At 42.6% G+C, this 13413-nt stretch overlaps 1 protein-coding gene across 10 annotated transcripts in view; it reads right to left on the reverse strand.

The window, feature by feature from the left end:
• RBBP5 (RB binding protein 5, histone lysine methyltransferase complex subunit) overlaps positions 1 to 12960 on the reverse strand; it is a 31001-nt gene extending 18041 nt beyond the window's left edge. For all 10 annotated transcript variants that reach the window (XR_014790648.1, XR_014790647.1, XM_084853255.1 and 7 more), the window contains exons 1-6: positions 12912 to 12960; positions 7311 to 7336; positions 6800 to 6972; positions 5082 to 5222; positions 3058 to 3220; positions 821 to 930 (exon numbers count right to left, since the gene is read on the reverse strand). Coding sequence is in view for 8 of the 10 variants with exons in the window: in XM_084853255.1 (XP_084709381.1) it covers positions 821 to 930; positions 3058 to 3220; positions 5082 to 5222; positions 6800 to 6972; positions 7311 to 7336; positions 12912 to 12930 (632 nt within the window). In the remaining 2 variants the exon portion in view is untranslated. The remainder of the gene's footprint in view (positions 1 to 820; positions 931 to 3057; positions 3221 to 5081; positions 5223 to 6799; positions 6973 to 7310; positions 7337 to 12911) is intronic.
• Between the last annotated feature and the right edge of the window lie 453 nt (positions 12961 to 13413).

Here is a 13413-nt window from a genome sequence, read left to right on the forward strand (position 1 = left end):
GGCTGTACAAATTGAAAAGTATCCAACAACACTGGACAAGCAGGGGCCAAAGGTACCTCCACTGGGTCTGTATCAACTATAGCGTCCATTAGAGTGGATCCAAGCGATTTTGTCTACAAAGTGCTGAGCAAATTGTTCACAGTGGGCTGTCGAGGGGTTTAAATTATCCTCTTGCAGGCTAGTGTGTAAAAGACCCCTAACCACTCGAAACAGCTCCGCTGGACGGCTCTTTGCAGACGCAACAGTGGCAGAAAAAAATATTTTCTTTGCTGCCCGTATTGCCACAGAGTAGGCCTTCAAATAGGCTCTAGCCCATGTTCGATCAGATTCACTCCGAGTTTTCTGCCAACGTCGCTCTAGTCATCTTCTCGCTCATTTCATCACTGCCAGCTCCTTAGAAAAACAGGGTGCTGGTGCGGCTCCACTTTGTGAGAGAGGACACTCAGGAGTGATTGTGTCGATAGCTCTGGTCATTTCTCTGTTCCAAAGATTGGCCAGGGCTTCGACAGAATCGCCTGCCGAGGCAACAGGAAAATCCCCAAGAGCCATCAGGAAACCATTCAGATCCATCAGCCTCCTGGGGCATACCATCTTAATCGGCCCTCCACCCCTGCAGAGGTTCTGAGTGCCAGCAAGTCTAAACCCCACCAGGTAGTGATCTGTCCACAACAACGGAACTATAGAGAGTTCCTCCTCCTTCAGCATTCTGCTGAACACACACAGATTGGTAGGAAGCCAATGGAATGATCCTGCTCTTTCCCACCATGCATTCAGTAAATAGAGTGTAAATGTGTGAACAGGGCTACAGTCTTCAACTTACCTTCCTTTTCGAGCAAATTCTATGGATTTAATAGCTGTAGTGTTGCTGGTTCCCGTTGTTACTCTGAAGGAAGCAACAAGGTCCTGCGTGTCTGTCTTTAAGACCAAGATCTAAAGATATAAGCAAAAAATATCAAATAACTTTCCTTGTGATCTATTCGCCTCCCATTCTCATTTAGAGTTTATAAGAAATGAAATGAAAGTCTGCACAGACATCAAAGTGTGCCATTAAAAGTCTCAGTTTACCAGTGTTTTATGAGACATTCAGCAAGGGACTTAGCTATGTTTTCCTCTCTCATCAATAATAATAATAATAATAAGGAGGAGGAGGAGGAGGAGGCGGCAGCGGCGACAGCGGCTGGTAGTGGCAATGCCATCAATTTAAGATGGTGAATGTAAAATAGTGAAGTCTTTCTGGAATAGGTATGAAATTACATTAGTATTAGAAACTTAATCTCTGTGCAGTCAGTTGCAGGCAATTCATCTTGTAAAATGGTGTATCTCCAAAAGAAAATAGTTCTATTATATGTTTCATTAAACATTACATTCAGAAGGGATTTTTGAACTCTGCTTCTGCGCTAGCCAGTTGGTGCCCTTTGTAAACCAAATATAGTTGGTCGCCTTTGTCTTTTGCTTTGGAGGATCAGAGGTGACCTTCCTCCCTGTTGGCACCATGGATAGAGCAGCCAGGAGGAAAGGGAGACAAGAAAAATTGAGGAGGATGAAGCAGGATGAAAGTTATAAGGATTTTTTTGTTGCTAGAAAGGAAAAAACACAAGGAGGCTATAAAAGCAGTAGAGAAAAAAAGATAACTATGGAGCTAGCTCTGTCTGTGGTGAAAGGCAGGAACAAAGATCTTGATCGTATGATCTCTGCCTTTCCTAGGCGGTGGGGAGACTTAACCCATAGCTGGATGCTTCCTCATACCAAACTTGGAAGTGTATCTAATATGCCTGAAATACTCTGTGCTGAGAGAGAGAGAAAGTCAAGACAGCAATGAAAAGGCAGTACCTTTCTCCTACTTACGACACTATCCTTATGTACTTATCTGTATGTGTGTATTATCTTTTAAATCAGTGCTTACAGTACAAATCAATATTAAAAAGTAACAGGACAGGCCAAACATGATCCAATCTAAGCTCAATTATCCTTGTTGTTTATAGTTTATTGTTCCTTCTCTGACACTACTGATTGCCCTTTCTGAATATGAAGGGAAAGAATCCAATAATCTGCTTCCAGTGACCACATTATGCCAGTATTCTACCATCCTCACTAGCTTCCAGTTCATTTCTGGGCCCAGTTCAAAGTGCAGGTGTTAACCTATGAAATCTTTCATGTCTTGGGGCCACTGCATCTGAAGGACCACCACTTCCCATATGTTCCTACTCGTGCTCCAAGATAATCACCTGAGGCTGTGCTCAGAGTGGTCCCACATACTGAGGTTCAGCAGGTAGCTACTCATGAGTGAGCCTTTTCTGTGGTGGCCCCCAAACTGAGGAACGCTCTCACTAGAGAGGTCTGCCTGGCACCTACTTTGTTGACTTTTCAGCGCTAGTCAAAGACCTTTTTATTCTCCCAGGCTTAAAAAAAAATTAACTGGTTCTTTCTTATTTTTAATGATATGTTTAAAACAACATTTTAAAATTATCCTTTTCCATGTTTTAGCTGCTTCCTTTTAAAATTACTTTACATTATTCCTGTTGCTACTTTTAAATTCTTCTTCTTATGTGTTTCATCAGTGGTTTTATTGAATTTTTTTTATTATGTATGTCACCCTGAGAGCTTCAAGTATAGGGTGACACATAAATTGAATAAATAGCAACACCAACAACTCAACCAGGTACCCCCAAAGGATGTGGTTTTTTAAAGAGATCTGCAACAGCCTGATCCTACTAATGTTTCCTTGAAGTCTCACTGTATACAAATATATATAGGACTCTAGGCTAAAGTGCAATCCTATAAATGCCTATCCAGATGTAAACCCTGAGTTCAATGGGACTCACTCTCAGGTAAGCAAGTACAGGATTGCTGCATAAGGCCGCACTCCTGTGTACACTTATTTGGGAATAAACCCTATTAAATCAGTGTGATTTATGTCTAAGTAAACATCTTTAAACTGCACTGCACAAGTTATTCAAAAGACTCCTTTAATTTATACAATTAAAACAAAAAATGTGATACATGATCATACACAAGAGAGTTAAACCCTGCACCCACTAAAGATCAGTGACTTCTCACCTTCCCTTTAGCATTCCCTGTATAGATATATTCCCCTCGCCGGTCAAAAGAAGCCACCACATTCAGATCAGAATCATCATCTACTGGCAGGACAACATGTTTTGAATCAGACAGTGTTAGCATGACTGGTGCGGACTTCATTGGACATACCAACACCCTGTTCCTAAAGAAGTAGAAAACAAGAAACAAAAGAGAAATATTCAAATTTGCTCTTTTCTTACCTGAAGCCTCCACATTTGCATTCAGAATATATAAATTCCATTGCCTTTTGGGTTATGATTAGACAGGAAACTCTCATTGCTAACTTGGACATTGGCAGAAAGACCTAAAATGTGAAGTTCTCTATTATTTCTCAGTATATGGAAATACGGAAACGTATTTCATCCCCAGAGTAAAAACAGTATGTTCTCCTTCTTGTTTTCTTTTTCAATAAAGCAATCTAATTGGGTGAAGGGAGTGGGTGGGAATGGAAGGCGCAAGTAAAGGTAACAGGTAGTAACATCTCAGAAACGTGGGGGGGGATGGGGAGAAGCAGATATTTATCAATCAGGATGCAGAGTTTCAACAACTCCCTCCCTATTCCCCACTCCAATGACTACCAGAATTGTGCAGAATATGGAGATACATGCAGGTAGCAGATCTGCTTTTTAAAAAAAACTGCAAAAGCAGAGAGTACACATTGCCGTGCATCTGGAATAGGAAAAGGGAGAGGATAGTTTTAGGGGAGATTTCTAAGGATGCAGGAGGTTTGTGTATGCCTGAAATTAAAGTTAAAGAGCCAGAGAACAGAACGAGGGCAAGAAATAAGAGAAAAGATGGAAATGAGGAGATGGAGGGGAGGGGATTGAGGAAATAAACGTAAGGAAGCAGAGAAGACAAGACATTGCAACTGGAGATAGTAAGCATGATTTTGAAAGAGGCATTTCTTCCTGTGTGGGTTTTTTCCTATATTCAAATTTAATCAATTAATTGCCCATCATTCTTTAATCAGGTGGCAACCATATTTTAAAGGTAAGTATCAACATCTCAAACTGGGCCAGCAGCTAATAGAACTGCTACAAAACATCAAATATGTTGCTGCCTCTCTATACTCGTCACAAAGAGAGGCATTCTCCACCAGCTACAGCTTCTGAGTTATCTTCAGGGGCAGTCCCATGTAAAGCACATTAGAGAGTAGTCAATTTGAGAGCTGACAAAGGCATAGATAAGTATTGAAAGGTCCCTCCTCTCCAGAAAGGGTAATTGCTTGTACAACAAATGCAACTGTTAAAAGGCATCCTAGCCACTGTAACTCCCTGCTCATTCAGGAGCAAGATCCAAGAGTTCTCACACACTATGGACCTGTTTTGAAGGAGAAACTACTACCCCACCTATCACAATTCTCAAAGACTCTTCTACTGCGTTGGGATGTCCCACTAGTCTCACCTCTATCTTGACTACATTCAGCTTCAGCCTGTTTAACCTCATGCATTCAACCACAGTTTCTAGACGTTGATTTATAATCAGCAGTTCCTGAGTGCTGAGTCAGTGAAATATAAAAGGTGTTCAGAGAACCTCTGAACAGAACAGGCAGACGAGTGGTGGGATCCTGCTGCCCCCTCCACATGTTGGCTATAAACTCTTCTGAATGGTGCTATAGATCTAAGAGTCATCAGTGAGTTGGTGACATCCAGCTGAAAAGCTTCAGATAATCTCCCAGCAGCTTCATATAGATATTGAAGTAGCATTGGTGAAAAGGTTAAGTTCCACCAGAAGGACATTCACAGGACGCTGAACAGCAGCATCAGCACCTTCTGCACGTGATCAGATGGTGGTCATTAGTCTACCAGTCTCTATATACAAACATACACACACACACTAGCCAATTTAAGTTTTAACAATATTGATTTAAGTTTAAAACACACAATTAAAAACTGTGTAACAATGCAAATGATGAGATGTGAACATGATTAGAATACACAGTCAAGAAACTATTTGGACTTCCACAACTACTCCAGAAAAAGATATTTGTCAATATTACTTACTGATCTCGCGGATGATACTGGACTTTCAGGATAGGTGAAGGAAAACGAAACCTTTGGTCACAATCCCCAGTCAGAACATCCCACTGAGATACCATATTATCAGTTGATGCACTCACCAATTTGTGACCATCTCGACTCCAACTGGAAGAGAAGGATCAAGATAGCAATATCTCCTTTGCCTCTACACCCTCCCCCAATTTTTAAATGTTCAAAGCTACTGGATCATACTGGCATTATACACCTTTTTGTAGCACTCCAATCGTAAACTTATTTTTCAATCAGAAGGAAGCTCTATCAAATGAACTTACTTCCAAGTAAATGATTTAGACTGGAATGTCAATATACTGACTTTAGAAATGTTCAATTAGATCATCTGGGCTTGGAGCTATTATTGTAACACACCTTCACACTGGAGTGGACAGTGCTCTACACCAGTGTTGGAGAACATATGGCCCACCAGGTCTCCTTCTCCTGCCTGCCCCTTCTCCAGACAGGCCACATACCCTCTCCTGCTTCTTTTCCACACCAATCTAGCAGTGCAGGAAGAGATCAGTCCCTTTCTGCATCACTACATCACTTAAAAGAAAGAAAAAGAGACAGAGAGAGGAGGGAAGGAGAGACAGAAGAAGTAAGAGTGAGAGAAAGAGAAAAGTGGGGAAGAGAAAGCAAGGGAGAGAAGGAATGGAGAGACAGAATGTTGTTTTGACTCCACCTACTTTGGGCTTTGTCCACACCCACCTCTGGCATGCAGTCCCCAGAAGGTTATGCAGACCTGAATGTGGCCCTCAGGCTGAAAAATGTTCTCCATCCCTACACTACACCTTTAAAGTCATGTCTCAGGTGAAATTTAATCAGGTGTTTACAGCAGAATAGAATGGTGATTCTAAAGATCTTTGAATATAACATTTATAATAAAAATGCTTTATGGTTTTCCCATTAAAAATCCTACAGAACCCATAGAAATACACTAAAGTACTGCTCTTTATCTACCAAGAATAAATAAAAGATCCAGAAATTAAAAATTATGTGGTGATTTATCCATTAAAAAGTAAGACAATATTGCAAGACTGGTAAAGAGCAAACTTAGAAAGTTACAGTTGCTGGGAAAGAAAAGTTAAAGTTAATGGCCAGGACTGAAAGAATTGTACAGCTACTTCCAGAGGCCTAAGAGCGCAATCCTATGCATGCATAGGATTGTACTCTAGGAGGCTTTAGGTTGCTTTTCTTGAACAACAGCATCCCATTCTGCAAAGTAAACTGTTTTTGAAACTGAGAAGAGTTCCAAAAGTAGTTTGTGAAATCACATCAGGGTCAGCTGTTCAAAGGAAAAGATCAACCAATCTACTGCATGAATCTAAGAAACAATTTGGATCCTGGACATTAGCTGTGATCCAAAGAAGTTGAATGCATAGGTGCATGAGAATCATATGTGCAGCTGGGCTTGCACTGAAATTCTTAGTGCAGCACCTTCCACTTCCAAAGAGTCCAGAAAACAACTCTCCCTGTTAGCTGTTGGGATGTAAACTTCACAAAAAGCATTCTTTGGGCTGTGGCCACTGGTAGTAAAAATTGAGCTTTCGTGTTTTAATGATAAGCCAAAAGTTTTAACTTGTGAAAACATTACACTGAACAAATGCAGGGCATACTCAGTTTCTGACCCTAACTGCAAGCATTTTATCTATGAATCAGATTCTGCTTGTATTAAGATATTTCCTTACCATAAAGAACAGACTGGGTGGATATGGGCACTTATGATTTTTGCTATGCCCCTTGTCAGGAAATCCCAGATGACGATTCGGCCATCATTACAACCCACTGCTAGGAGAGTGCCCCACCTGTTAAAAGTACATGTAAGGGCCATACTAATACAATCCAGTGTGCCATCAGCTTCCTGAAACAAAGAAAGGCATAGAAACAATTGAGAAAAGTTTCATTTTTAAGCTATACGACCAGCTTGCTTCAGCCCTTTGAAATGTCTTGGACAAAACAAGTCCAATGCCATTTGAGAGATCACCCAGAAATTCAAGGCACAGTATTCACATGATTAACAACCAGATGTTGAAATGACACTAGTTTTAAGACAGATATACTTGCTTCATGCGTTTTAACATACACCAACTACCTACATCACAGTTCAGCAAAAATCTGTCTCTGCTTCAAACATGACAAAACAAAGTCACAAGCCAAGCAATATGAGAACAGCATGTGATAAACTGAAAAGGCATTTACCTCTGGATAATTCTGTCCAAAGGATTCTGAAATAAAATAGAAACATTAAGCATGAAAGAAGTTACATAACGCCACATTCTTTGTGTTGTACAATACTTCAATGCGTTGCTTACAGTGAAAGTATGCTGTCATATACTGAAATGGCAAATCTGATCTTATAATTTAATAGTATACACTATGTGGATCTGCATTCCTTAAACTGAAGGAAGTTCTAGTAACAAGGTGTAGCCAGTTCTACTAAACAAAACATGGTTTAGTACTTTGTGGGAGAGCAGAACGTAAGTTCATGGCAACAAAAACGCCAGAATCTCGTTAGAAGTAAAATTACAAATCCCAAGCACTAGATAATTATCAGACTTCTCCTTAAGAATATCAACATTACCTCTTGAGGTAAAAATCCTCAAAAAGGATGTTTCTTCCTCATGAGAGTTTGCTGCCTCCTAGGACAGGGATCATGGTCCGTCACACCAAAAAAAAAAAAAAAAATTGCCATTGAGACTGCAATCCTATGCATATTTAGATAGAATAAAGTCCTACAACTCCCAGCATTCCCAAGCTATTCCCCATGCTGGCTAGGGGATACTTGGGAGTTCCAAGGCTATTTTCTGTCTAAACATGCATAGGATTATGCCCTAAGAGAGTTTCTGCTACTAATCCTGTTGATACGGGACGCTAAAACAGGTAGAATAGTACAGAAAGGCCTTCTCTGGAATAGCCCTCTCTGGAATTAGCCAGTGAGACCCATCTAAACCCATTCAGGCTGCAATCCTATACACACTTACTTTTAAGTCTCATTAAATTCAATGGGAGTTACTTCTGAGTAGACATGCATAGGATTGTACTATTAAATACTTAGAAAAAGATGCAAGTCTGTGTTAATAGAGGCTTTTCATCTGGGATTCTAAACCTGCTTTTAGGTTACTGGTATTTACCTATATGTTATGGTGAGTTACGATTACTGATATTTTATTAATGTGTAAGCCAACTAAAAATGTTGAAAATAAAGGGAAGGTAATATACATTTAAAAATAGTAATAAAATAATCTGCACCCTGACATTACTTTTGGAAAACTCAGGGTCAAACTAGACACCAATGGGGTAGTTCTCCCCAATGCAAACACCAGCTTCAGAGATTTTTTTCCTCAAGACCGCAGCAAGGGAGAAAAGGGTTAACCCCCCACCACCACCATGCCTGCTTTAATCTCATTAATGAACAATCCACCCAAGTTTATGCTGTTTTTTTGTTTTTTGTTTATCTGCATATTTAAATTTAACAGCACATCTACTTTGGCCCTTAATTCTGCTCCTGTTCAGGGGCTGATCAACTGGATATTTGAGATAAGGGGTTTCCCTCTATGTCAAGTAGTCTAATAACAATTTTAGGTTTTGTCTTCCCAGCTAACATGTGCCATGGATCACTTGCTATACATTACCTGGACCTAGCTATTCTGCAAGTACCTTTCCACAATGCAAATGCTCCCTGCCTAAGGCACACTGAAGCCTGGTGGTTGCACATTTATCTATGGGCATACTGTAGGTCCCCTCGGGTCAGAAGGTGTCCAATATACTACTGGGGAAGAGCAGAGGGTATTTCCAAGTAGTGCCAGAAAGAGTGAAGCGGCTGGGCCAAAGCCGAAAGGACACTCAGCTGTGGATGTGTCTGGTGGTGAAAAGAAAATCCGATGCTCTAAAGAACAATATTGTTTAGGAACCTGGAATTGTAAGATCAATGAATCAAGGTAAGCTGGAGGTGGTCAAACATGAGATGGCAAGACTGAACATTGACATCTTGGGAATCAGCGAACTAAAATGGACAGGCATGGGCGAATTTAATTCAGGTGACCATTATATCTACTACTGTGGGCAGGAATCCCGTAGAAGAAATGGAGCAGCACTCACAGTCAATAAAAGGGCGGGAAAAGTAGTACTGGGGTACAATCTCAAAAACGACAGAATGATCTCAGTACGAATCCAAGGCAAACCATTCAACATCACAGTAATTCAAGTCTATGCCCCAACCACTGATGCCGAAGAAGCTGAGGTTGATCGGTTCTATGAAGACCTACAACACCTTCTAGAACTAACACCAAAAAAAAGATGTCCTTCATAGGGGATTGGAATGCTAAAGTAGGAAGTCAAGAAATCACCAGGATAACAGGCAAGCATGGCCTTGGTGTACAAAATGAAGCAAGACAAAGGCTAATAGAGTTTTGCCAAGAGAACACGCTGATCATAGCAAACACGCTTTTCCAACAGCACAAGAGGCGACTCTACACATGGCCATCACCAAATGGTCAATATCGAAATCAGATTGATTATGTCCTTTGCAGTCAAAGATGGAGAAGCTCTATACAGTCAGTAAAAACAAGACCTGGAGCTGATTGTGGCTCAGATCATGAGCTTCTTGTTACAAAATTTTGGCTTAAATTGAAGAATGTAGGGAAAACCACTAAACCATTCAGGTATGACCTAAATCATATCCCTTATGAATATACAGTGGAGGTGACGAATAGATTTCAGGGATTAGACCTGATAGACAGAGTGCCTGAGGAACTATGGACGGAAGTCCGTAACATTGTTCAGGAGGCAGCAACGAAATCCATCCCGAAGAAAAGGAAATGCAAGAAAGCAAAGTGGCTGTCAGAAAAGAAGGGAAGTGAAAAGCAAGGGAGAAAGGGGAAGATATATCCAACTGAATGCAGAGTTCCAGAGAATAGCAAGGAGAGACAAGAAGGCCTTCTTAAATGAACAATGCAAAGAAATGGAGGAAAACAACAGAATGGGGATCTTTTCAAGAAAATCGGATAACAAGGGAACGTTTTGTGCAAAGACGGGCATGATAAACGACAAAGAAGGAAGGGACCTAACAGAAGCAGATGAGATTAAGAAGTGGTGGAAAGAATACACAGAAGAACTATACAGGAGAGATCTTAATGTCCCTGATAGTCATGACAGAGTGGTCACTGACCTTGAGCCGGACATCCTAGAGAGTGAAGTCAAGTGGGCCTTAGGCAGCATTACTAACAACAAAGCTAGCGGAGATGACAGTATTCCAGCTGAGCTATTTAAAATCCTAAAAGATGATGCTGTTAAAGTGCTGCACTCAATATGCCAGCAAATTTGGAACACTCAACAGAGGCCACAAGACTGGAAAAGGTCAGTTTACATTCCAATTCCAAAGAAGGGCAATGCCAAAGAGTGTTCAAACTACCATACAACTGCGCTCATTTCACATGCCAGCAAGGTGATGCTGAAAATCCTACAAGCTAGGCTTCAGCAGCATGTGAACCAAGAAATACCAGAAGTACAAGCTGGGTTTCGAAGAGGCAGAGGAACTAGAGATCAAATCGCCAACATTCACTGGATCATGGAGAAAGCAAGAGAATTCCAGAAAAGTGTCTATTTCTGCTTCATTGACTATGCTAAAGCCTTTGATTGTGTGGACCACAACAAACTGTGGCAAATTCTTAAAGAGAGGGGAGTACCAGACCACCTTACCTGTCTCCTGAGAAACCTGTACGAGGGTCAAGAAGCAACAGTAAGAACTGGACATGGAACAACCGATTGGTTCAAAATTGGGAAAGGAGTACGACAAGGATGCATATTGTCGCCCTGCTTATTTAACTTATATGCAGAGTACATCACGAGAAACGCCAGGTTGGATGAATCACAGGTTGGAATTAAGATTGCCGGGAGAATTACCAACAACCTCAGATAGGCAGATGATACCACCCTAATGGCAGAAGGTGAAGAGAATCTAAAGAGCCTCTTGTTGAGGGTGAAAGTGGAGAGTGCAAAAGCTGGTTTGAAACTCAACATTAAAAAAACTAAGATCATGGCATCTGGCCCCATCACTTCCTGGCATACAGAAGGGGAAGAAATGGAAGCAGTGACAGATTTTATTTTCTTGGGCTCCGAGATCACGGCAGATGGTGACTGTAGCCATGAAATTAAAAGACGCTTGCTCCTTGGGAAGAAAGCTATGGCAAACCTAGACAGCATAGTAAGGAGCAGAGACATCACCTTGCCGACAAAGGTCCATATAAGCAAAGCTATGGTTTTCCCAGTAGTAATGTATGGCTGTGAGAGCTGGACTATAAGGAAGGCTGAGCGCCGAAGAACTGATGCTTTCGAACTGTGGTGCTGGAGAAGACTCTTACGAGTCCCCTGGACTGCAAGGAGGTCAAATCAGTCCATCCTAAAGGAAATCAACCCTGACTGCTCATGGGAAGGACAGATACTGAAACTGAAGCTCAAATATTTTGGCCACCTAATGCGAAGAGAAAACTCTCTGGAAAAGACCCTGATGCTGGGAAAGATGGAAGGCAAAAGGAGAAGGGGACGGCAGAGGATGAGATGGCTAGATAGCATCACCGATGCAATGAATATGGACTTGAGCACACTCCGGGAGAGAGCGGAGAACAGGAAGGCCTGGCGTGCTATGGTCCATGGGGTCACGAAGAGTCGGACACGACTTAACGACTGAAAAACAACAACAAATTTTGTAGGTGGATGTTCTTGATTTTGGGTCAGGCTGTGGCACTAGGCAACTATTTGGCCCCTTCCAGTTCTTTGTGAATAGACAAAGTAACAATAGGTTTAGGACTAAACACCTAAGTACACTTACTAGAAAGTAAATCCCACTGATTTACTGTGGGTCTTACTTCCACACAAACATGGCTAAGATGGGGTTGTAAATATCCTACTGAAAGGCTTTCGTTAAATTCTATGAAAAAATAAATTAGGATAGCAAGCTCGTTAAAGTGAAACAGGCTTTCTAGGGAGGATGTGGTTTATTACCCAAAAAACTTTCCATGACATATACTGAATAAATAAGGTATGTAGTATATTTTACTATAAAACAACACAATCCACAGGGTTGCTTAATACATGCCTAAACACAGCGCAGCACAGAAAGACTGACAGTGCAATCCTAGACATGTTTACTCAGAGGTAAGCCCCACTGAGTTCAGTGGAGTTACTGCCAAGTGAGTATAGGATTGTAGCCTAAATAACTTAAGACGACGATTTTCGGACCCAAGAGACTAGAAAAATGAGCAGCGCCGGCACGGCTGCCATGGCAACAAAGCCAAGGCTGCCAGATTGTTTGGCCTAGCAACCGGGCAGAGAAGCAGAAAATTGCCACGAGAAAGGAGACACGGCCATGGATCCTTAGGGTGCCAATGTCTGCCACAATGGCCATGGCGTGGGAAGCGGAGGACCAGGAATCGACACGCCACTTCCAGGCCTCTTTCGCGTGATTTGTGTGCACTGTTGTGAAGGCGGCCCACGGAGCGTGTTTCTGGCCACGGTCCGTTCACTCCCGCACTGCCGGCGAGCTAAGCGGCATTTGTGCAGAGGGCCTGAGGAGAAAGGTGACCCTCCAAAAAGGGCCTCCCCAGGCCCGGGCCGAAGAGCCCCTCCGGCTTCTCTGCCCCCGATCAAGGCTCGGATGCTCCAACACGTCGATACCTTCCAGACCACCACCACCCTTCCCGTAGTTGCCCCTCAGCCCAATTCCTAGCCGCCTCCCTCCCGCTGCCTCCCTCCCACCCCCGTTCTACGAAGAAGCGCTCAAAAGAGCGACTTAAAGCCACGTACCGAGCAGCTCCAGATTCATCTTGGCCACTTTCTCGTTCCGTCCGATCCCGCTCCGACCCGAGGACCCGGGGGCCCTGACTCCAAAGGGGCTGCCCACTACTCTGCCTGATAAAATCGCTGCCCGCTCCCTCCGCAGGGTTTCGGTCCCTCTCCCGCAACACGCGAAACGATGGGCCTCAATGGCCGCCTTCGTAGCTTCGGGAAGGAAGACAGCAACGTTGCGGGAAAGGCTTTCTGGTTCGTGGAGGAAGCAGGCAGAGGCAAGGGCAGCTCGGGATCGGAGTGCTCCGAATAAAGAACACCGGCCTGAAACAATGAGGCGTGCGAAAAGAGTTCCGGGATGACGGATTGGGAGGATGCTAGAGAGGTGGTTTAGACCAACGGTCTCTGCTTACAAGGCATACTCCCAATTTTCTGCTACCTGCCCCTGGTAAACTGGTGGCTTTATTTTGCCTTTTGGTCGGTGATGCCTTTTAAAAGCGTTGTTGGTGTGCACGCACAA

The sequence above is a fragment of the Heloderma suspectum genome, chromosome 4, assembly GCF_057233095.1.
Source record: "Heloderma suspectum isolate Gila_16-S chromosome 4, 16-S_ref, whole genome shotgun sequence".
Classification (NCBI taxonomy): Eukaryota; Metazoa; Chordata; class Lepidosauria; order Squamata; family Helodermatidae; genus Heloderma; species Heloderma suspectum.